Source organism: Erinaceus europaeus, chromosome 21 (genome assembly GCF_950295315.1).
Source record: "Erinaceus europaeus chromosome 21, mEriEur2.1, whole genome shotgun sequence".
In the NCBI taxonomy this organism is placed as follows: Eukaryota; Metazoa; Chordata; class Mammalia; order Eulipotyphla; family Erinaceidae; genus Erinaceus; species Erinaceus europaeus.
The window spans coordinates 26,089,078-26,112,079 of NC_080182.1; the positions used below are offsets into that span (position 1 = coordinate 26,089,078).

A 23,002-nucleotide genomic window follows, 5' to 3' on the forward strand; every position below is an offset into this window, starting at 1 on the left:
GGCCCTATAATACAATTTGAGATCTGGGAGTGTGATGCCTCCAGTTCTGTTCTTTTTTCTCAAGATTGTTTTGGCAATTCTAGGTCTTTTCTGGTTCCAGATAAACATTTGTAGCATTTGTTCTATTCTCCTAAGAAATGTGCTTGGGATCTTGATGGGGTTAGCAATAAATTTGTAGATGGCTCTGGGTAGTATATTCATTTTGATGATGTTAATTCTACCAACCCATGAACATGGAATATCTTTCCACTTCTTTGTGTCCATTTCTGTCTCTATGAAAAAGTAAAAACTACAAAAAGAAATAAAGGAGGAATAGTAAATGCTTAAGTCATTTAAGTGACATGGCAGGAGAATGGGGACTTCAGGGTGCTTTGGAGGCACCCTCTACCTGTCTCCCAAGGGCTCTCTAGCCTGAGCCAGGAGTTCTGTTCCTGGAGCAGGAGGCTGAGAGTGATCCAGGTTGCTTACTGTCAAACTCACTCCCCTGCGTCCTCCCAAATGCTTGTTCCGGGACCTCAGAAGTACATCATACAGGGGCAGCCTGTGGGAGAACCCCTGTTCTCTCCCTCCCTGGCCCTCCAGTGATTTGTTTTGTTGTTGGGTGGAATCCCCTCAGAGAAGTGAAGTCTGAGTCTTGTGGTCAGTTTGGAGTGGCTTCAGTAGGAAGCAGAGCTCTGCATCTGGACCTGTCTTGTCAGCACACTGTGCAGGCTTGCTAGCGGGGACAGTGAGGAGTTTGGAACTCTATAGAGAAGATACAGTGAAAATTGCATGCTTCCAAGCTGCTGTTATGTGTATAAGAAGGTGATTGACTTAACAACAACAACAAAAAACCCCAACAAATTCTTGAAAGACAGAATCACTAAGACTGGGGTCTAAACAGAGCGAGAATTGTGAGGGTGGACTAGAGAAAGAGACAGGGGAGGGTAACCCCTCTGGGTGAGGGAATTGCTTTTCTTTGCCCAGGATGGTGTTACTTCCTGCCTGATAAGTTGAAGAGCAGGGCCTGAAGTTCTTCCACAGTCCTCTTAAACTCATTCCTCTTTCTCCAGTTCACCAGGAAGCATGTTGATTTTAAGGTCCTAGCATGGCTTTCTCAGTTCCAGAGCCACCCCCCCGGGGGGCGTGTCCCAGGGCTGGGGTGGGGGAGTGGGCCCTGTGATCTTCCTGCTGCCATGGGGACCCTGTAAGGCAGCTTGGTTAAACGGAGGCTTTCCCAGGCTCCTGGTTTTCATTTAAGGTTATTTGCTCTGCGCAGACTTATCTTCCTGGCTTTATGGCATAATGGCCTGCAGATGTCTGTGGGATAACATAAAGCCTGCATCACCACCCCCCTAAGTGGACCACCCCTTCACTCTCCCCTCCCTTGTCCAGGCCACAGCATACCTTAGAAACGCAAGCCCAGGGCAGGCTGCCGCTCATGGTGCTGGACCCCAGAGTCAGGCCTGCTTTCAAATGGACCTGCTAAGAAACGTGCAGGCCCACGTACATGTTTGTCTAGACAGAACTATGTGGGATGAGGTGTTCTGCCTATTAGCAAGCGTAACACACTTCTGCAGCGATTCCTACCAAGTTCTGATTTGTACTTTGATGTCTGCACGCTGCCTGCCTGCCGGATGGCTCAACCAAAACTGGCAGGCAGAGGGCTATTTGCAGTTATTGGCTGCTGAGGGGGAAGGGGTCTGTCCCAGCATCCCCCGGTCCCCGCACTTCTGACTTCTCTGTCTGATGGCTCCATAAGGAAAGGGAGAAGGAAGAGTCCAAAGTGAATTCTGGGAGGTTTGGAAACCTAGTTCTGATATGGCATGAAAAAAGAGCCCAGTGCTCCCAGCAGGGAGGGCATTGAGGGCAGAAAAGGGCCCCCACCCAGCCAAGAGATTATCTGAATAAAGAGAGAAGGAATCAGTCAGGTTGCAGGAGAGGACTCTTCTGACTGAGGCAGGATGCCATGCATCTTGGTGAGGAACATGCCATGTAAGCGTTGACGTGCCAGGAAAGCTGGGCAAACCACACGTATTCTTGACCCAGTGAGGCATGTTTTAACATGTGCTGAACTTCATGAAGAGTAAAAAGTACAGAGTTAGTATGGTAGTAGAGATTAAATTCTGAGTGGATGGCTGAGGACAGCCTTTGAGGGAGCGGGGTGACTGCAAGTGATTTTGTTGATGTCTCGCAGCTTGTAAAGGGTGCAGGCCTATAGGGTTCTGGGTCTGCTGGATAAAACTGACTCATCCGGGGGCCAAGCAGTAGTGCACTGGATTAAGCACACATAGTGCGAAATGCAAGGACTGGCGCAAGGATCCAGGTTCGAGCCCCTGGCACCCCACCTGAAGGTCTATTCACAAATGGTGAAGCAGGTGTGCAGATGTCTTTTGCTCCCCTTCTCTGTCTTTCTCCTCCTCTCTCGATTTCTCTCTGTCCTCTCCAACCACAACAACAGTAACAGCAGCAGCAACAACAATAATGAGAAAAAAAAAAAAAAAGGAAGTTCTGCCAGGAGCAGTGGATTCCTGGTGCAGGCACTGAGCCCCAGTGATAACCCTGGAGGCAAAAATAAAAAAAGTTTCATCCTACCTGAATCTCAGATGCCTTTACTTCCTCTGGTTGATTTAATGGGGAAACTGTTTCTAAGAGGCTGTCTTGTTACATCAACTGTGCTATCTCTGTGCCCACTTAGAGGAAAGCTCACATGTCTCTCTTAGCAGAGGTGTATTACACATCTGGTCCTTATGTGGTTAGAAAGATATAAGGAAATTGTCTTAGAATTTCAGCCACTATATCTGTATAAAAAGAAAGTCTGACCTCTGTCAGAAATGTAGACTAACGTCCAGGAGGTGACGCAGTGGATAAAGTGTTGGACTCTCAGCATCCTCGGCAGCACACGTACCAGAGTTATGTCTGGTTCTTTCTCTCTCCTATCTTTCTCATTAATAAATAAATAAAATTTTTTTTAAAAAGCTAATGAAGATTAACTGCAGCTCGGGAACCCACTTGAGCAGCTGAGGAAATGGCTCAGTGACAGAGCATCAGACTAGGTGGCTGAGGTGCTCCATTGTCACCTGTGCTGAGCTGGTGCTGTGACTTGACGCTCTGTCCTTGTCACCTGTGAAAGTCTCTCTCATATGTAGCGCATGAAATGTCTTTTCTTTTTTTTTATTTAAGAAAGGAGACATTAACAAAACCATAGAATAAGAGGGGTACAGTTTTGCACAATTCCCATAACCCGATCTCCATATCCCATCCCCTCCCCTGATAGCCTTCCCATTCTCTATCTCTCTGGGAGTATGGACCCAGGGTCGTTGTGGGTTGCAGAGGGTGGAAGGTCTGGCTTCTGTAATTGCTTCCCCGCTGAACATGGGCGCTGACTGTTGACTGGTCGATCCACACTCCCAGTCTGCCTCTCTCTTTCCCTAGTAGGGTGGGGCTCTGGGGAACCGGAGCTCCAGGACACATTGATGGGGTCGTCTGTCCAGGGAAGCCTGGTCAGCATCTTGCTGGCATCCAGAACCTGGTGGCTGAAAAGAGAGTTAACATATAAAGCCAAACAAATTGTTGAACAATCATGGACCTAAAGACTGGAATAGTGCAGATGAAGTGTTGGGGGGTATTCCCTGCATGCTCTTGTGTACTTCTGCTTTCAGGTATATATTTTTCCCTAGTTTATGGGCACGTGTGAACCTATGCTCTATCTCAGGGGACCTGGACTATATCTAGGTTTGGGGACTTTATTGGGGAGTGAACCACCTGGAATGGAATTAGAGATTACTATGAAAGGAAAGGTCTCACCCGAGTGATGAAGCTGAAGGATTGTCATTCCACACCTGAAGTCTCTTGTCACAGTCTGAAGTGAAGCATGCTGGGGTGGCACTCGTTGCGTTGATTAGGTTGCGATCAGGGGATACAATATTATTTGATTTGAATTGAGAACAGCATTCAGAAAAGTGGGCCCCACCCTAAGGTTCCAGGACTGGGGTAAATATAGGCTCTATAGTGGAAATGTGAGGTTCCTGTTGTCTTAGGGTTGAAGAAGACAATGGATAGTTATTGTTATTGTCACATTATTTGGTGATAGGGTTAACTTTGGAAAGTCCCTTTGTTAGGGTTTGGGGTATAATACCCAGCATCTTGTATATAGCAGTGCTACCAGTTGCTTCTGTTCTCCCTGGTCTAGGCTTTTGAGAGAGTCAACATATCAAAGACAGCCTATGTATTAAAAAGACTCAGTCTGTGTTTTAAGAAGTTCTAGACATATGATCAATTTTTCGCCTCTCATATTAATTAAATAGTGGTTTATATGTTTACACTTTAATAGGATTGCACATAAACACCACTCCCACCACCAAAAGACTGTGTCCCATCCCAACCACCAGCCACCGCCCCCCCCCCCCCCCCGCCGCGCCGGGAAGCCCAATGGCCACCCTCCCCTTCACCACAGTGTTTTTTACATTGGTGCCCTGCTCTAGATTTAATCAGACCCTGCTTTTACTTTCCCTTTCTGTTCTTCTTTCTCAACTTCTGTTGATGAGTGGGGATCATCCCATACTCATCTTTATATTTCTGACTTAGCTCACTTAACATAATTCCTTCTAGCTCTGTCCAAGATGAAGATGGGTCAGATAAGGTGGGCTCATTGTTCTTGATAGCTGCATAGTATTCCATTGTGTATATATACCACAGCTTTCTCAGCCACTCATCTGCTGTTGGGCACCTGGGTTCCTCCCAGGTTTTAGCTGTCATGAATTGTGCTGCTATGAACATAGATGTACACATATCTTTTTGGTTGGGCATTATGGAATCCTTGGGGTATATCCCCAGGAGAGGAATTACTGGGTCATATGGAAGGTCTATGTCTAGCCTTGTGAGACTTCTCCAGACTGCTTTCCACAGAGGCTGGACCAATTTACATTCCCACCAGCAGTGCAGAAGGGTTCCTCTGTCCCCACAGCCTCTCCAACATTTGTTGCTGCTGTCCTTTTTGATGTATGCCATTCTTACAGGAGTGAGGTGGCATCTCAGTGTTGTCTTTATTTGCATTTCTCTGACAATCAGCGACCTATCCTTGTCCCTTGTGAAAGTCTCTCTCATATGTAGCAAATAAAATGTCTTTTTTTTTAAAAAAAAATAAAAGCAACATAGTAACATGTTTAACTGTTTTTCAAGAAAAAGTAATAAGCATTTGGGTGACATAGCTCAGCCTGTTGGAGCACAGATTGGCATGCCTGAGACCCTAGAAGTCTTAGGCTCATTCCCCAAAAGTGCCTTATGCTGAACTGAGCAATTCTCAGGTCTCTCTCTCACTATGTCTCTTAAGGAATAGAAGTTAAACTAACCATTTTGACCTTTGTTGAGCATGAGCTTTGGCATTAAGGCTCTTGGTAGATTTTCCATTAGAGCTGTAGTTAGAAAAATAATTCACTGATGGCATTTGGCTAAGGCAAGTAATAATAGAGGGATGTGTAGTCTTTAGCTATTAAAGACTCCCGATCAAATAAGCCCCCTTCCCCCCCCCCTTTTCTTTCTTTCTTCCCCTTTTAATGACTTCAAGACCAAGTGCTCAAAGGAAACTGGACTAGAACAATCATGGGTTTCTTAATTGGGACTGTGCTCCCTTCCGGTGGTGGTGATGACTCAATTTCCCTGTTATCTATTTCAGAAACTGGCTGGGCGGAAGATAAGTCCAGTTCTACGGATGTTTGGCCAGTCCATTTCAGGGGGCATTGATATGGATGGAAATGGCTATCTGGGTAAGCTGTTTTAGGATCCAGAAAATTCATACAACAGAATATTTCAGTAATTTCTATTAGTGATGATTTAACATTGGTTTGTACAAGTTTAAGGTTTCACAAGTGTGTGTAACTCACCTTACCCACCACTAAAGTTCCTTTATCCCCTGCTCCTGCTCCTCTTCCCATAACCACCATAGTTTTCTCAAAGCTTAATAGACAGTTTGGTTACTGTTTTTTTTTTTCCTGTGGTTGGAGGGGGGCGATTTCATTTGCTTTAGCTATCTTTGTGGAATGAGACGCTTTGCCCAGTGTTTGCTTTTAAGGTGAAAACTATTTGGGTTTTTTTGCTCCACTCTGGTGGGTTTAAGCACCAAACGGGTGAATGTTTACAGTGATTTCTGTGGCAGAAAGCCTTCCCAATGAAGGAAAAAGGCATTCTCCACATTTTAAATGTTAAATAGGGAAACCTCATATCTATTTTCCCTAAGATTCAGAGGTTTCTTATTCTTGAACAGGAAAGAGGGATTGAGTAGCACCTTCCTTCCTGCCCCAACCACTACAAGGAAACCATTGAGAGAAAAGTTTGGAGCATTAAGGGGAAAAAACAAACAAACAGAAAACCAAACTTGTCCTCTCTGAATGACAAAACATATCTTCACTATTCAGCACTAACTGGCTCATCTTTAGGGTTAATTAATGCCTTGAGGGGGTTGCAGGTAATTGGATAAACTGTACAATTTCAAGGCCTACTCCCAAGATTTAAGCTAAAGCTGTCAGGGCAGGGCAATGGAATAAATTTACTTTTGATGACTGAAGGACTGGTTGGAGGTGAGAAGATAATGAGAAAAAAAAATCCCAAATCATTATGAAATACCGGGGGAAAGTTCCCTGAAGCAAGAGGTCATCTTTATTTTGAGAGATTTCTTTCCACTTAAAAATGCTGTAGAAGGATCTGGGAACAGTAATGGGTCCTGCCAGAGGACACCAAAATTTGTAGTTTCTTTGAGAACATTTTTGCTCATCCTTTCAAGCTCTACAGAGCCAGAGGAGAAATGGAAGATAAGCACTAGTGTCCACTTTCATCCTTTGATAGTAATTCATTGTTCTTTTTAAATTTGAAAAAAACAATTCACCTTTTTCTGGGTGAATTTGTCCCCTTCCTTAAGTGCTACCTTACACTGGTGCAACTCTTAATTCAGGCAAAGTGCATCCATGTGCAATGTGTATCTTATACCCGGGATAGTTAGATATGGCCCGCTCCTTACAGGCAGTCTCAGAGAACTCTGCCTTGAGAACTCTGGGGGCTGGCCAGAGAAGCACTGTGAAGGACAGGGACCCAGACTCCTCTGGAGATGCCCTCGGGAACATGTGCTTTTACACTTTGTGTGATGGATTCGAATTGATTCGAGTCTTTCATAAAAGGAACTGAAAATTCATCAGGCTCTTTTATTTCCAAACATCCAGTCACTTTAAAAAAGACTGTTGGGGGAGTCGGGCTGTAGCGCAGCGGGTTAAGCGCAGGTGGCGCAAAGCACAAGGACCGGCATAAGGATCCCGGTTCGAACCCTGGCTCCCCACCTGCAGGGGAGTCGCTTCACAGGCGGTGAAGCAGGTCTGCAGGTGTCTATCTTTCTCTCCTCCTCTCTGTCTTCCCCTCCTCTCTCCATTTCTCTCTGTCCTATCCAACAACGGCAACAACAATAATAACTACAACAATAAAACAATAAGGGCAACAAAAGGGAATAAATAAATTAAATAAATATTTAAAATAAATAAATAAATAAAAATTTTTTAAAAATCAGATCAATTTAAAAAAAAAGAAAGTACTGTGAAGCACTGTTAGCTTTTGAGGGAGATACTGGGGATAATCACCTCCATTGTACAAAGATACTTTTGAAACTGCAGTCGCAGAGGGGGTGGAGTGGAGGTGGTTCCGTGCTCTATGGAACCTTCTGTCTAATTCATTGGAATTCCAAAGCATATTGTGAGCCTTGTATAGAATTTAAAATATTTTAGTAACTATGTACAAATCATAAAAAAGGAACAGATGAGTGGTCCGGGAGGTGACACAGTGATAAAGCTTTGGACTTTCAAGCATGAGGTCCCGAGTTCAATCCCCAGCAGCACATGTGCCAGAGTGATGTCTGGTTCTTTCTCTCTTTTTCTTTCTCACAAATAAATAAAATCTTTTGATAAAAAAGGAACAGATGAAATGACTTTCAGTATTCTCATTAGCTCAACATATAATCAGTATCGACCTTTATTAATGAGATAGTTAATGTGGCTTTTTTCTTCTTTTGCACTGGTTTTGTCTTTATTCCTCCCCACCCCCACCCCCAGAGCACTGCTCAGCTCTGGCTTATGATAGTGCTGGGGACTGAACCCAAGACCTTGGAGCCTCAGGCATGAGAGTCTTTTTGCAGAACCATTATGCTATCTCCCCCCCTGCACTGAGTCTTTACAACCCTGTCTGTAGTTGACATTTACAGTACATCTCAATTCAGTCACATTTGAAGGTCTCAGTAGCACATCTGGCGACTGATCCAGATGAGTCAGTGAGGCTCTGATTCTTACAAAATCACTACAAAGCCCAGAGAAGGTCTGTCAGGCACCCTCTATCCTGTGCTGGGCCACCACTGCTATGGGATCTTAGCTATGGGATCTTGTGTGGGGCGGGGGTGGACTTCAATGAGTTTCTGAAGCTGTGAACTTCTGCTTTTCAGATGTAACGATTGGCGCCTTCATGTCTGACAGTGTGGTTCTTTTAAGGTGAGTTACTTCTCTCTTCTTGGATTAGTTTCTTCAGGGTAAGGGATGAAATGGAAGGGGCACAGAAATGTTATTTACCTTAATTATCACCCCCTCCTGTTCTTGCAGATGGAGGTGCTTGGTAAATGGGAATGCTGTCTTTCTTTTCCAGTTCTCACTTACCAGTTCTCTCCCTCAGAGTTCCCAGCTGATTGATATCCCTCAAGTGACTTACAGGTGTGAGAAGATAGCATCTATGGAATGTCTAGGCAGACTTTGGGGTAACCCGAACCCTAAGAGGAGGGGGCTTGACTTCCTTTAACATGTTGCACTCACAGCCCTTCCTGTGAGTGTGTGACTTCCAGAGGCATAGGTGCCACACCTCTGTTCCAACTCTTTAATTTTTTACTTATTTGACAGAGACAGGAAGAAATTGAGATGGGGAAGGGAGAGAGAGACAGAGATATATAGCCCTGCTTTACCACTGGAGAGGCTTTTCCCCTGCAGGTGGGGACTGGAGGTTTGAACCTGGCTCCTTGCATGTTGTCACATGTGCATTCAATTCAGTGAGCCACCACCTGGCCCCTCAACTCTTCATCTCTGCACCTATACTTTCATCTGTTCAGTCCCCAATCTCCCAGGAGCCAGAAGTGAAGGAGGGGAGCTCAGCCCCACTCCCATGGAGACCCACACAGACTGAATCTCTCCTGCAAAGGCCGGTGATGGCCACCTCACTTGCAAACCAGCTCCAAGTATTTCTGTGTGAGTCAGAGGATACAGTTACACTTTGGAGTGAGAGCCAACTCTTTGGTTTTGTTAATAATCTGACGGCAGAACTTTCTAAAATAGGCTAGGAGGATCTTGGCCTGGTAGTTACACACCCTAGATTCTTCTCATTCAACAGTAGGGTCTGCTGAGTCCCAATCCCAGGGTCACAGGACCTCTTCCTGAATGGAGTGACTCAATGGGCGTGGCTTGTAGTGTCTAAGGGAACCAGCTAGCTCCCAGATAACTCAATTGGTAAATCGTAAGAGAGAAAGAATAATGTTAAGGTTTTGAGTATGTGAACTCCAGGGCTCAGTGTCCTTGGTTTAGCCCTGACTCTGCCTCCCTGAAAAGTGAGTTTTTGGTGCAAGTTGGGTCAATTTTCTCTTGTACAGCAGGAGAGCACTAGTGTTTACCTCACTGACCTTGAGGAGAACGAAACATGTTATTACGTTTAATGTGTACAACAGTGCCTGGTCTAAGTGTCAAATAAAAGCTAGCATTTATTAGAAATGGTTAAATTTCCCTCCATGAAATTCAACTTCAAGTGGCATTTTGGAATTTGAAGGTGACAGTTGTGTCCCCTAGGTGGGACTTCACAACGATAAAACCCAGCTGGTTCATTATTATTATTATTATTTTTAATTGAGGGGTTAATGGTTTGCAGTTGTTGACATGTGGGTCCAACTTCTCATCTTCCCGTGATAGGTCTCTGCCAAACACTCTCACTTCCAATGTAAGTCCTCTTCTGTCATCGTGCACCAGAGCCCTCAACCCCGCCCCCTTCTTCTTCTCCAGAATCCTCTGTTTTGGTGTGATCCTACCTCATTCCTTTAACTATGACCACATTTCACTTTACCATTTCATCCTCTGGCTCTCAGTTTCCCTCTTTCGGAGGTAAAAACAACTTGTGGCTAAAATGAATGAAGTCAGACATTTAAAGCTGGCAGCTCTACACGGTGACTCTGTGATGTCATTCTCACACACGTCACTATTTTCAGCCACTTACTTTGGCTTGTCAGGATTCCTTAGTGAAACACATGCCTCAGCTTCTTGGAGCTGAAAACTAGCTCTCCAAAAATCTGTGGCTCCTGGCTTAAGCTACAGCCTGTCAAGTGGGTTTCTACAACCTTCCTGTATTTTGTAAGCTTCTAGATGTGCACGCTCCAACCTAAAGGGGCATGTCTGGTTCTGGCCTTCATGGTGGGAGGTAGTCTGCCCCAGGAGATGGTGCCCACCTTGGAGGTAAGCAGAAAATGGATGGGAGATTCTAGGCCCCCAACATGGGGTGGAAGGTTGAATCTGAGAGTGAAGTTAGGGTGTGGCAGATGGACAGTCCTTTGAGGAGAATGCTAGGGGACATTATGGAGAGAAGCAGCTTTCAAGGGTGGTTGGGAAGTGCTGACCTGGCCGAGCGGTGAAGAGAAGACCATGATGACCTCAGGAGGAGTATGTAGGGAAGGCACGCCATGAGGATCCTTTCCCCATTGACCGGCTAAGTGATCTGTGCCTATTGACAAGCAGTGATTTATTAGATTATTGGTATACCCTGGAAAACAACTGGTTCCAGTCAAGAGCAATAATACAACTGTTATTTGACAAGTGTCTACCAAATTCCAGGTGCTGTCTAGGTACTCCTGTGATTGTGTTGTGGGTGCTGTGTTTCCTTTTGTATTGAGGTACAATTCGCATACAATAGAACCTGCCAATCTCAGTCTCCCATTGATGGGCTTTGACCTGTGTATACACTTGGGTAACCAGCCACTTGTGTAACCATCCATGCCCGTCAAAATCACACCCTAGAAAGCCTCTTGCCTCTTTGAATCACACCTCCCTTCTGATAGACAACCAGGGTTATGAATTCTGTCACCATAGGTCAATTTGTCTGTTTTAGAATTCCACAGGGATGAACTTGTACAGTTTATGCTTTTATTTCTGGTCTTCCACTCAGTGTTTTGAGATTCATCCATGCTGTGTATTGTCCATTTCCCACCCTAATTCAGAAATACCATCTTGATGAAATAATTTTGTTCATCTTTTCTTGTTGATAGAGAATGTATCATAATCTTCAATTTTTTTTTTTTTTTTGTGAGACAGACCCCAGAGCACTGCTCTGTCAGTTAGAATGCTCTTATTTGTTTTTATCTTCACTGTTAGGGAGTATTTGGGATTGAACCCAGGGCCTGTGTATGCAAGGCATGTATTCTGACTCCAGAGGATGAGTTGTAGTCCTTCAGAGAAATGGCAGTGAGGACCAGGGATGCCAAGCATGTGTAAGGGTCTGGGCAGGCAGGACATCTACTGATAAAAGGCTGGGATGTGGCTGCATGAATGGCAGTGAACTTCATGGTCTGCTATTAAATGAATAGCTGACTAAGTAGGGCTTCCAATTATGACCAGCGGGTAGCGAGACTAGGTGTGTGTAACGAGTACGGTGTGCCAGCTTAAGTAGCCTCAGGGACAGAATGCAGAGGTGTGTGAGTTAGGAGTGCTTTGAACTGCCTTATATATTGAGAGTGACTTTATCAATACTTATGTTGTCACAGGGGCTTCCCTGCTCCAGGCTGACTTTCAGACAGAGCAAGAGACAGGCAGAGAAGAGAGAGAGAGAGAGAGAGAGAGAGAGAGAGATCCCAGCACCAAAGCTTCCTCTGTACATTGTGTCTCGTGTGGTGTGCTGGGTTGTGCTCATAACAGTGCCGGATTCTCCCAAGTGAACTATCTCACTGACTCCTGAGAGTGGCTTTAAAGTCTACGGACATTCTTCAGCTCTCTGGAGTAGAAGGCTCCAGGGAAGGTGAGAGCCTAACATCTTTACTGAGAGTGTAGAGTATTTATCCCATTGTCCCTTTCTGCCCTACAAGCAGCACTGGCTCAGAAGAAAGCCCGAGTAGTTGGACCAGTACCACATCAGAGAGCATCCTGACGCTTTATGACTTAACTGGAAATGAAGCGTCAAGATTTGAGCTATCAGAGATCTACCAGAAAGTATTCCAACTGCTAACCTTTGAAAGTATCCACAGCCCTGTCCTCAGGCACCCCTCTGCTTTGATCCCTGGCTGGTACGTTTGCTGCAGGGTACGGGTGGAGGGGGTCCATGAAGCCCAGTTCCCCCCCCGCCCTGTACCCCAGGAGCTTGGCCTGGCCCAGCTCTGCCCTCAGGAAGTTTGTTCTCTCAGATTAGCTGGGGAGGGCAGGTCCTGGGTTAGGGTGATAGGCGCCTGGTCCTCTGCCATTGAAGGTCAAAGGAAATTATCAGAGAGGCCTATGAAAGATTTCTGGGACTTTCCCAGTCCAAAAACAATACTTGGAGTCGAAAGACAAAGGCTTGAGGGAACCTGTCTAACGGGTGGCGGAGAGAGATGTGCTGGATGCAGGTCTTGTCTGTCATTTCAAAGGATCCTGCCTCAGCAGCGTTTGCTGAAGTCATTTGATTTGGACCGCTCACTGCTGTTTCCTGCTCACCTCATTGCCTTCTGCAGAGCTCCATGGTGAGAGGTGAGGAGGAAGTGGGCATCCTCCTTGGGCAGGTAGCCCTAGAGTGATGTGATGCCCTCCTGTGGGCTCAGGCAGGACATTCACTGTGCAGGCTTGGTGCTCACAGGGTGGAGCTGCCCATCTCCTTGGCAGCTCTATTCTGTGAAATTCGGACATGCTGTGGCTTTCAGCCAGCCCCTTGGCCTAGAGCACAGTTTGTTCCCAGTCAGACAAGGGCTTTGAAACACCTGCATGCATTCAACAGGTTCTGGCCCCAACTGTGGCCAGGCGGGGCAGGTTTAGAATTAGACAATGATTATCTATCTATTTATTTATTTATTTATTTATTTATTTATTTATTTATTATCTCCAGAGTTACTGTTGAGGCTTGGTGCCAGCACAGTGAATCCATTGCTACTGGAGGCCACCTGCAGGTGGGGAGCGAGGGGTTCAAACCTGGATCCTTGAGTGGGTCCTTGCACATAGTAGCACTACTATGTGTGCTTAGCCGGGTACATCTCCGCCCAGCCCCTAACAAGGGTTTTCTTAATTTGTAAGTGAGGCAAGATGTTAAGGCTGTGTTGGAAGATCACCCGGCCTTCCAGGGATGTGTGGGAAGGTTTCCTGGGAGAGGTTGATCTTGAGTTGGCTGTTAGAGACCATGGGGCTTTATGATACATATATCCAGTGGCTTTGCAAGACCACACTGACCTAGACTTCGTGTTTTCTGTTATTTGCAGCATCTTGTCAGCATGAATGCAGAATAAAGCTGTAAGGCCAGGATGTCAGGATTCTTTCAGGGATGGGTTATCTAGCTCTCATTCCCCTATAGCCTTGCTCGGGGAGTCCCACTGGCCCTTACCTGTTAAAGCTGCTCTTCTCTTGAGACACATTACCTCATGGAGGGAATGGCAGAAGAGAAATCCCTTAACCCCACCTATGCCCATGTCTCCTCAGTTTTTCTCTCTGTCTCTTTCTCCGTTCCCCTCTGGTGCTGGGGAATGTATGCAGGGTGAATGCACAATGCCATTGTTGAGTGGCCTCAATCAATTGTTTTCATTTGGAGGTGGCTGGGAGGGGAAGAGAGAAGGAGAGATGGATAGACAAAAGAGACATGTCAGTACTGCTCTCTCATCCATGGAGCTCCCCTAATGTCATCAGTGATGTTTCTGTGGGGTTTTAAGGCTTGAACCCAGGGCCTTGCACTTAGCAAGGCACAGTCTTATCAGGTGAACAGTCTCCCAGGCCTTCCTCCTCACTTTATTTTCTCAGAGGATTTATTTCCTTGATGCCTTTGTTGTTGCTTGTCATTCTCATCTGTCTTTATCACTCTGGGCACTCTTTGCGGGGTCATTGTAAACAAGTGCGGCCATTGTTCTCAAACCCCTTAATGCTCTTTAATCTTGTTATGTCACCCAGTGGCATGAAGGCTGGGACTTCCCAGAGTTAAAAGAGTCTTTTTGTTGAGGCCTGAGGTGGGGGAGAAGGTAAAGCCACAGCTTAGGTGAACTGTCTCTGAGCACAAGTCTGTCATGAGAGCAGAATGTCGGCTCTCATTCCCAGCATTTGTCAGCAACCGGGGAGTCCGTGGAAAACACTGACATTATCGCCATCTGAGCAAGCGGGGGGGGGGGGGGGGGGGGGGAGGAAGGATCTGTGTCAGTGACCCAAGTGTGGGTGTTTATTGGGCTTTACTTGAGCCTGCGATCAGATTGATTTCTTCAGCTCTAAGGTCTTTGTTACTCAAGTTCTTTCATTTAATAACTTAATGCAGTAGTGGGAGTAAGTAAAGCAGGGTGGGGATGTTTGACCCACCGAATGGGACTGTTCCTGATGGTATGTGTGTGTTTCTTCAGGTATGGCACTCCCGGTTGGAAAGCCTCTGAAGTATATTCAGATTGTCCTAATGGGATGGAGATAGGAATTTAATTGGTGAACTTTTAAGTAATCACCCAACATCTGGTGGTTCATCTATGGCATCAGCCAGTTGTGTTTTATCCACCAATTTGCCTTTACTGGGAATCTGTTAATTGACTAGGGAATAGGTCACTTGTTGAACCAGAAGAAAGTATCTGCAGAGCACTTTGAGCCTCCTTGCTTGGGTCTCACACTGTAATTAAATGGTGGGCTGACAGCCTAGGATTTGATCCTTTTGGTTTAGTTCCTTTCCTGCATCTGCTTCTTAGTAGCACTAAATCACCTCCCTCTCTTACCCACAGGGCGAGACCCGTCATCACAGTGGATGTCTCCATATTCCTCCCTGCCTCTATCAACATCACAGCACCTCAGTGTCAAGATGGACTTCAGCCCGTGAACTGCCTTAATGTGACTGCCTGCTTTAGCTTCCATGGCAAACACGTTCCAGGAGAAATTGGTAATGAGTCAGGGTTCTGGAGAATCCTCTTGGCTGAGTTGGCCTGGGTAGCCAAGGGTGAAGCCTGTGATTATGCAGCAGTCCCACAGGCCAGATGGCCTTTCTCTTCCTCTTCCTCTTCCTCTTCCTCTTCCTCTTCCTCTTCTCCTCTCTGCTTTCCTGTGTTTCCCCAATTGAACACAGTCTCCAGCTCTGTCTTCTCTTTAGATATAACTGGACTCCACTGCCTCGTGGGGATTGGGGGTTCAGACCTGTGCAGCTTGTGGAAATGAGGTAACTAGAGCCTGACTCTTACAGAATAAAGAGGAATAAAGACTCTTACAGAACAAAGACTCTTACAGAATAAAGAGGAGGAAGGAAGAAAAAGGAATAAGAAACAAAAAATAAAGAGGCTCAGAGATAGCTCACTCAATAGAGTACATACCCTCCCTGTGTGAAGTCCTGCCTTTGAACTCTGGCACTACATGGGAGCACCATGGATGACACCAGAGGTTCTGTGGTGTCTCTTCTTTGTCTTTCCTTCCCTCAGAAATAAGGTGATAGCTAAATTCAAAAGACTGGACTAAATCCCGGAACAAGATCAATGTGGATTAGAATCCAGACCATATGATTAGGTGAAGGAAATGAATCCGGAGTTGTATAGATTCAAAGGTGCTTTGTTTTACTTGAAAGGCTGATTTAATAGCAGAAAATGGAGTTCCAGGAAAACATAACTCAAATACGAACCTGCACTCATTGGCTTCCTTAATGTTGTGAGCACCTCTTCCCTCTCAGTTCACAGTGTAGTTCCCTGACCAACCTATCCGCATCCTCTTACTAGAGATGAGGAAGCTCAGGCCCTACCCCCTTATTTTTTGTTTTTATTTTTTGTGAAACTAGGGTCACCTTAACCCAATTTAATTGATCTGGGCCATTTTTTCACTCAAGTAGGGAGAGCCACCAATGCTGTCACATTCTTTGCCAGAGCAGAGCACCTCCCATATAGTCCTGGGGCTTGAACCTGAGTTGTGCAGATGGCAGTGATAATGCCTTACCTGGTGAACCGACCTGGCCTTCCGACCCTATTCCTGATCTCTGCAGCAGAATCTGTCTTTTAACAAGATCTCAGTGCACACCGACTTACAAATCTTTACTTTCAAGCACACGTGTGTGTGTGTGTGTGTGTGTGTGTGTGTGTGTACACACCTGGATGTGGAGAAACACTTCCCATGTTCACTCATGTCTCAGTTGCACTGCTCGGCTTGAGTTTGGATGGTAGCTCACCCAGTAGAGTGCACATATTACCATTTGTGAGGAACCAGGTTCAAATCCCTGGTCCCCATCAATGTGTGTATATGTGTGTGGGGAGCTTCATAAAGGGTAGAACAGTTCTGCAGATGTCTCTTTCTTTCTGTCTGTAGTCTACTCCTCTCTCAATTCATCTGTCTCTATCCAAAACAAAGAAATTAATGGTATGAATATTGGCAGACCTCGGAAACAACTTACCAAATTGTACCAAACAGAAATGTTCTATCTTTGGATAAGGTGGCAAACCTGTGCATGGATCTCTTTCTTCTTTTAGAAACAACTTAAAAATTTCAAAAGTGAATGTGGACACACTAAGATCTCGGGCTCGCATAGTAAAGGAAGATAGATAGATAGACTTTTTACGTGCAGCTCCTTGAGACAGAGATACTGCTTATGACCATGCATCTCCTGTGAAGCCAAGAGTTGAATTCTGGTCTGATTATCCTTGGTTTTGCTTTCCAAAAAACAATTTCTCAACATCTCCCTAATTATTTTCAATCTTTTTATTATTAGTGACTTAATAGTGGTTTATAAGATTAGAAATTTCCTAGGGGTATGACTTCACACTCGTGTGTGTGTGTGTGTGTGTGTTTGCCACTGAAGTTTTGTGCCCCTCTTCTCTCTAATAACCACTAATTCTACAGAATTTATGAGAGAGTTTGGCTATGTTTTTGTTTTGCAAGTTCACTTGCTTTGAATATGTAGATTACACATGGGTGAAATATTTATTTAAATTTTATAATCTTTGTTGAATTAATTTTAGTTTTTTAATTAGTTTTTAAGATAACCTTGGTTCACAGGACTATTTTAGAATTATAATTTCTTACTTTTCCAAAATGTGTTACTGTACCACCCCCCAAGAAACAAAACAAAACAAAACAAAACAAAACAAAACAAAACAAAACAAAGACAGAGACACCAGCTTCCCTTCACTGAAGTCCGTTGGGCGATCTCCACCCTGGCAGCTCATGCGCTCCAGCCCCCTGATTCCCTCAGTTCTGCAAACTGGGAACAAAGGCTTATCTGCATTTGCCTTTGCTTGTTCTTGTTTTATTTATTTTCTCCACATGAGTGTATTAGAGTACATACTTTCTCTCTCTCTCTCTCTCTCTCTCTCTCTCTCTCTCTCTTTCCACCCCCCTCCTTCCTCCTTTTCTCCCTCCCTCCTTCCCTCCTTCTTCCCCTCCGGGGTGGAAAGGTTAGGCCCAAGTACTATTCCTGAATTAATCTCCTGTTACTGTTCACTCTGCATGTCCTAGGCAGGTTTGAACCTGGTTGCTACTGCACTCAGGGATGCTGTGGTCTTGGTCTCTCTCTCTCTCTCTCTCTCTCTCTCTTATTGCCACCAGGGTTATTGCTGGCACTTGATGCCAGCACTCTGAACCTACCACTCCTAACAGCTATTTTTTTCTTCCTTCCTTCCTTCCTTCCTTCCTTCCTTCCTTCCTCTCCTTCTTTCTTTCTCTCTCTCTCTCTCTCTCTTTCTTTCTTTCTTCTTTCCTTCTTTCTTTCTTTCTTCCTACTTTATTTGATAGGACAGAAGGAAGTGGGATAGAGGAGACAGTAGTGACTTGCAGCCTTGCTTCACAACATTGGTGAAGCGTTTCTCCTCTACAGGTGGGGAGCAGGGACTCGAACCTGGGTCTTTTTGCTTGAATATGTGTGTGTTCAGTTGAGTGTGCCAACACCTGCAGTCCCTCCTCCCCACCCCCATTCCCATTTATCTGCAAAAGTTAGTCTGAAGCAGTAAAGCCTCTGACAATTAAAAATAAAAAGGAAAAACAGTTTGGGCAAATTCTTGTCTTAGGGGCGGGAGACAGAAAATCAGGAGAAAATAGATGCTCTTTTTTCTTTTTCTGGATGAGTCTGAACCCCACTCTCCATGACAGGCCCAGTGCTGGGGGCAGACACAAGGCCCCTCCTTCCACAGTCATCACAGCAGGATTGTAACATTTCACCCAGCAGCTTAAGAATCCTGCTCTCCCCAGATCTTCTCCATAACCTCTTTCTTGGACTGGGGAGCCACTTGGCTGTCTTAGCAAGCGTGGTGAATGCTGTTCCCAAGAGGGCTCTGCAGGGCGGGTGCCGCGTCTGCTGGCTGACAAGACTGAGGCCTAAACGTGCTTGTCTATCTCTGGAGACTGAGAATAAACCAGAGCGTCAAATGAAAACCAAGAAAGGGGCAAGTCCCAAGGGGCGCGTTTTAAGCTCTCCAATGTTCTCTTGGCTCTTGGACAACCTCGCAGAGCTGTGAGGGAGCAGCTGCGCCTGGTCTGAACTGTGATCTGACACATGGCTCCAAGGTCGTCTGACCCAGTAGCAGGAATAGGGTGGGAACCAGGTGACTTGTGTGTGTGTCTCCCTGCCCCGGTGCCGGTTTCGGGGCACACGTCTGCGCTAGAGCATTTGCACACAGGACAGAATGTCCTCTGAGGTCCTTCTGGTCTGGGGAAACAAGGAGCTGGGAGCATGATGCAAATCTCTGTTTTACAAGGAATGGGGTGACCTAACCTAATAATTCTCACCTCCTTCCTTTAGGAAGGGAGGGGTGGAAAGTTAGGAAAGCCCTGTGGAGCCAGCATATACATCACCAGTTCTCTCTGTAGCTCTTGGCATCCCAGCTTCCTGGTCCCCTACAGGAACCCAGCAGCACTCTGCAGACTACACAGTCACATCTACAGGGATCTCCGAGACAGGCAGCCTAGCAGGCATAAGACCTGTGGCCTCCTCTGAGGGCACACCCTCTGAGAGAAGATGGAGCCCCAGACCACGTGGAAACCGGCCAGGGACCTCACTAACTCCTTCTCAGAGTACCGACAGGTCTTGGAGATTTCAGAGGCTTCTCTACTCCTGCGTGAACTTGAGGCCATCAGTTTAAACCACTGGGAATGAGCTCTGTCCTGTCATCTGACCCAGGGTATCCCTCATCCCCAAGATAGCCTGTGTCTCTTTTTATTTTGTCTTGCCAGTCATATGTCGTTACATCCCTTGCTCCCTTCTATAGATCACAGAAGGGCTGCACTGAGCCCATCTGCTTTTCCCTGATGTGCCCTCCTCACACAAAACTCCACAGATCAACAACAAGCTGGTTTGTCAAAAGCCACACAAGCATGGTTATCACAAAGTTCAAGGTAACAGTGCTTCTCTCTTAGGTCCTAGAGAAGCTCTGTTTATAGAAAACCAGCCGCTATCTGTATGCTGGACTAGAAGCCTCTTACCATTCTTGGGAACTTGCAAAAAGAGGAAGCAATGGAGTAAGTTTAGGCCTATCACCCTAGGCAGTAAGAATACCTGACACTCACTACCTTTTCATGAAAGTACGGATGGTGGTGGTGAAGTATCAGGCTCAATTCACTTGGAAATATTTCCTGAGAAATTCACCTATCTATGAAGTCCCAGGTCTGTCACTAGCGGCTGCTGACAAAACAAAACCAACAAACAAAATACCACAAGTCATTGTCCAAAATCTAGTCTGCATCCTTCCCTACTCCAGACCTTTCTTGAAGCTCTGTCCCCATCTTCCCCATGCCAGTCTAGCTGGCTTTTGGGGTAGTTGTCAAAGAGGACAAACCCCAACATGACGTCATGCCAGCCAATACCCAACTCCCAGCATGAAGCCAGGCCAGCATCAGTTCCACTGTGGGGCTACAAAATAGAAAGGGATATTCCAACCAAAGCAAGGAGCTCAGAAACCCTCTAGCGATGGACAGTGGGTTTTCACCACAGCCTACTTCAGCCCATTTCTGAGCCATAAACAAATCTTTTAATTTAACTTTTTTTTTTGGCTCCTCAATGTACATAGCTTGAATACAACCAGTCCCTCAACAAAAGTTCTACTAAAGCTTCCACTTTCACCACTGGCTTTTCAGAATCCAAAGATGTATCTTCTAGTATACTGTTGAAAGCAGCCTTGAAAGAGAAAAAGGACCATTGTAGCATTCAAAATATTTTTGCATTGTTAATGCATTACCATAGAAAAACTTCTCTAAAAAAATACCCTCTTTTAAAGTTTTTTTTTTTTAATTTCTTTATTTACTGGATAGAGACAGAGAAATTGAGAGCGGAGAGGGGTGATAGAGAGGCTGAGAGACAGACACCTGGAGCCCTGCTTCACCACTGGTGAAGCTTTCCCTCTGTAGCTGGGGACCAGGGGCTGGAACCTGGGACCTTGCACACTGTAGCTTGTGTGTTTAACCAGTGTGTCACCACCTGGCCCCGAAAATCTGTTCTAATGTGAGAACAAAGGTACTTTTTACTGGGAAGAAGAGTTAGGAAAGCTAGTAAAGTGGAACTATCCTGCCCCACCCTACCCCACTCCCCCCCCAAAAAAAAAAAAAAAAAAAAAAAACCTCTAAGGGAAGCTCAGAGTTAGTTTTGGGAGGAAGAATGTCACAGCTGAAATCCTGTCCTGCTGGAGAAAGGGAATGAATCAGACTTGGGGGGAGGAGGAGTACAGAGCTGGGGTTGATGCGAGACAGCTGGCTTCTTCCAGTCCAGGCCTCAGTGTGGGGGATCCAGGGGAAGAAAGTGGGGGGCAGGGCAGGGAGGCGGCTGACAGCTCTGCTTGGGGCCCTGATCAGCTTTTCCATCCACATGACATCATTCGACATGGCATGGACGCGAGCTGCCAGAAAGAAAACTTGAAGACGTGAAATGCTCTGTTGTGGGAGGAGCCGCCCTAATCAGAACCAGCACGCTCCCCGCTCCCCGCTCCCCGCTCCCCTCCTCCCTGTGTTAGCAGGGCAGTCACTGGCAGCTCCCCTAGGCTGGCACACCTACCCTACCCCCAGGCCTCTGAATCCAGCAAACCCACTGGCTGCTCCCTCAGCATCTCCGCCACTTCTTGGGGGCTCCCCCTCAGAGACACTTGGGGTGCTATTTAAAACGAGCAGCGGAGTAGAAAGCTTCAGCGTGGTTCGCAGCTCTACCACTCTTGGCAGCTGCCAGCAGCCCTCCTCATCCCTTCAGGGCATCTCATCTGAGTCTTCTGGTAGCTTTTTTTTAAAAAATTTTTTTTAATTTTTATTTTTCTAGAAGAGAGCATTTGATATGGAGCTGGCATCTTTTTCATGCAATTTAAAACATCCAGGTCCGTTCTGAATCATGTAAAAGACTGAGTGAAAGATGAAATGCTTCCAAAATGATTGCATTTAGCAAATTGGATAATTCAATCGGTGTGTGACTTGTATACTTGAGCATTTTAGACAAATCCGATAGGCGAGCTTGTTCGGCCCTGTGGGGAGCAGAGCAGCTTGGCTTCTGGTAACAGAACCGGTTCTTTTTCTGGAGTTTTTTTTTTGGGGGGGGGAGTTTACTGTGATTCAGGGGTGAGATCAGGCCCTGGGGGATGAAAGCTGGTGTTTGTGAAGCACCCAGCAGAGTGCTTGGCACACACGGAGGGTTCAACCGATTCATTCTATCTCCTTGACGTGTCTCACCCTGATTCCATTCCTCCCCACAGCAGAGCCACATCAAAATTTGGGTGCACAGCATTGCTTCAGGAAATAACCTCAGGGAGGACCAACAGGAAAGGGGGACACTGACGCAGGAAGGGAGGGCACCTGCTTTCCCCAGGGTTCTTCAGAGAAACAGGATACAGTGGGTGTCTGTGAGTGTAGTTGAAGGGCAACCTGGGAAGCCAAACAGCTCCTCTATGGAGGTCTTTTAAGACCTTCAACAGAGAGGGGGAGGCCTACCCACACTGTGGCAGGCTATGTGTTTTGTTGAGTTGACAGATTAAGGGGCCAAGTGGATGCACACCTCGCTAACCACACACATTACAGTCCTCAAGTACCAGGGTTCAAGCCCCGGTTCCCACCAGCATTGAGGAAACTTCATGAGTGGTGCAGTAGTGCTGCAGGCATCTCTTTCTTCCTCCCTATCTCTCTTCTCAATTTCTCTCTATCTCTATCCAAAATAAAGTTTTTTCTTTAAGCTTACAGTCGACAGATTAGTAAATTAACTTTAAAAAGATTAACCTCGGGAGTCGGGCTGTAGCGCAGCGGGTTAAGCGCACGTGGCGCAGAGCACAAGGACCGGCATAAGGATCCCGGTTCGAACCCCGGCTCCCCACCTGCAGGGGAGTCGCTTCACAGGCGGTGAAGCAGGTCTGCAGGTGTCTGTCTTTCTCTCCTCCTCTCTGTCTTCCCCTCCTCTCTCCATTTCTCTCTGTCCTATCCAACAACAACAACAACAATAATAACTACAACAATAAAACAACAAGGGCAACAAAAGGGAATAAATAAATTATATATATATATATATATATATATATATATATATATATATATATATAAAAGATTAACCTCATTTAAACATGTCTTCACATTGACATTCAGGCTGACCTTTAATCAAATATCTGGGTTCTGTGACCTAGTTAAATTGACACATATGCTATCATAACAGCCAAGTAGAAGGTATGTAACTGAGCAAGTAACCAGTCATTGTGGGCAGCTGGAGAGGAAGCCTGCCTGGAGGACTCTGGGAATGAGAGTAGACATGCTTCAGAGACTGACCCCACTCAATGAATGAGGCCCTGTGCTAACAAGGGGCAGCAGGGCTCTCTGGCCCATCTGGTCTGTGGTGCACATGGGAGCTGCCCCACTGGGCTGGGGTGAAGATGCAG

General features: G+C 45.9%; 1 protein-coding gene across 1 annotated transcript in view; it reads left to right on the forward strand.

Annotated features, from left to right (window-relative positions):
- The window catches only part of ITGA9 (integrin subunit alpha 9), a 399,146-nt gene that overhangs the window by 94,359 nt on the left and 281,785 nt on the right, over nucleotides 1–23,002 (forward strand). Inside the window, exons 14-16 of the mRNA XM_060180609.1 lie at nucleotides 5,654–5,744; nucleotides 8,450–8,495; nucleotides 14,936–15,090. Of these exons, the coding sequence (XP_060036592.1) occupies nucleotides 5,654–5,744; nucleotides 8,450–8,495; nucleotides 14,936–15,090 (292 nt within the window). The remainder of the gene's footprint in view (nucleotides 1–5,653; nucleotides 5,745–8,449; nucleotides 8,496–14,935; nucleotides 15,091–23,002) is intronic.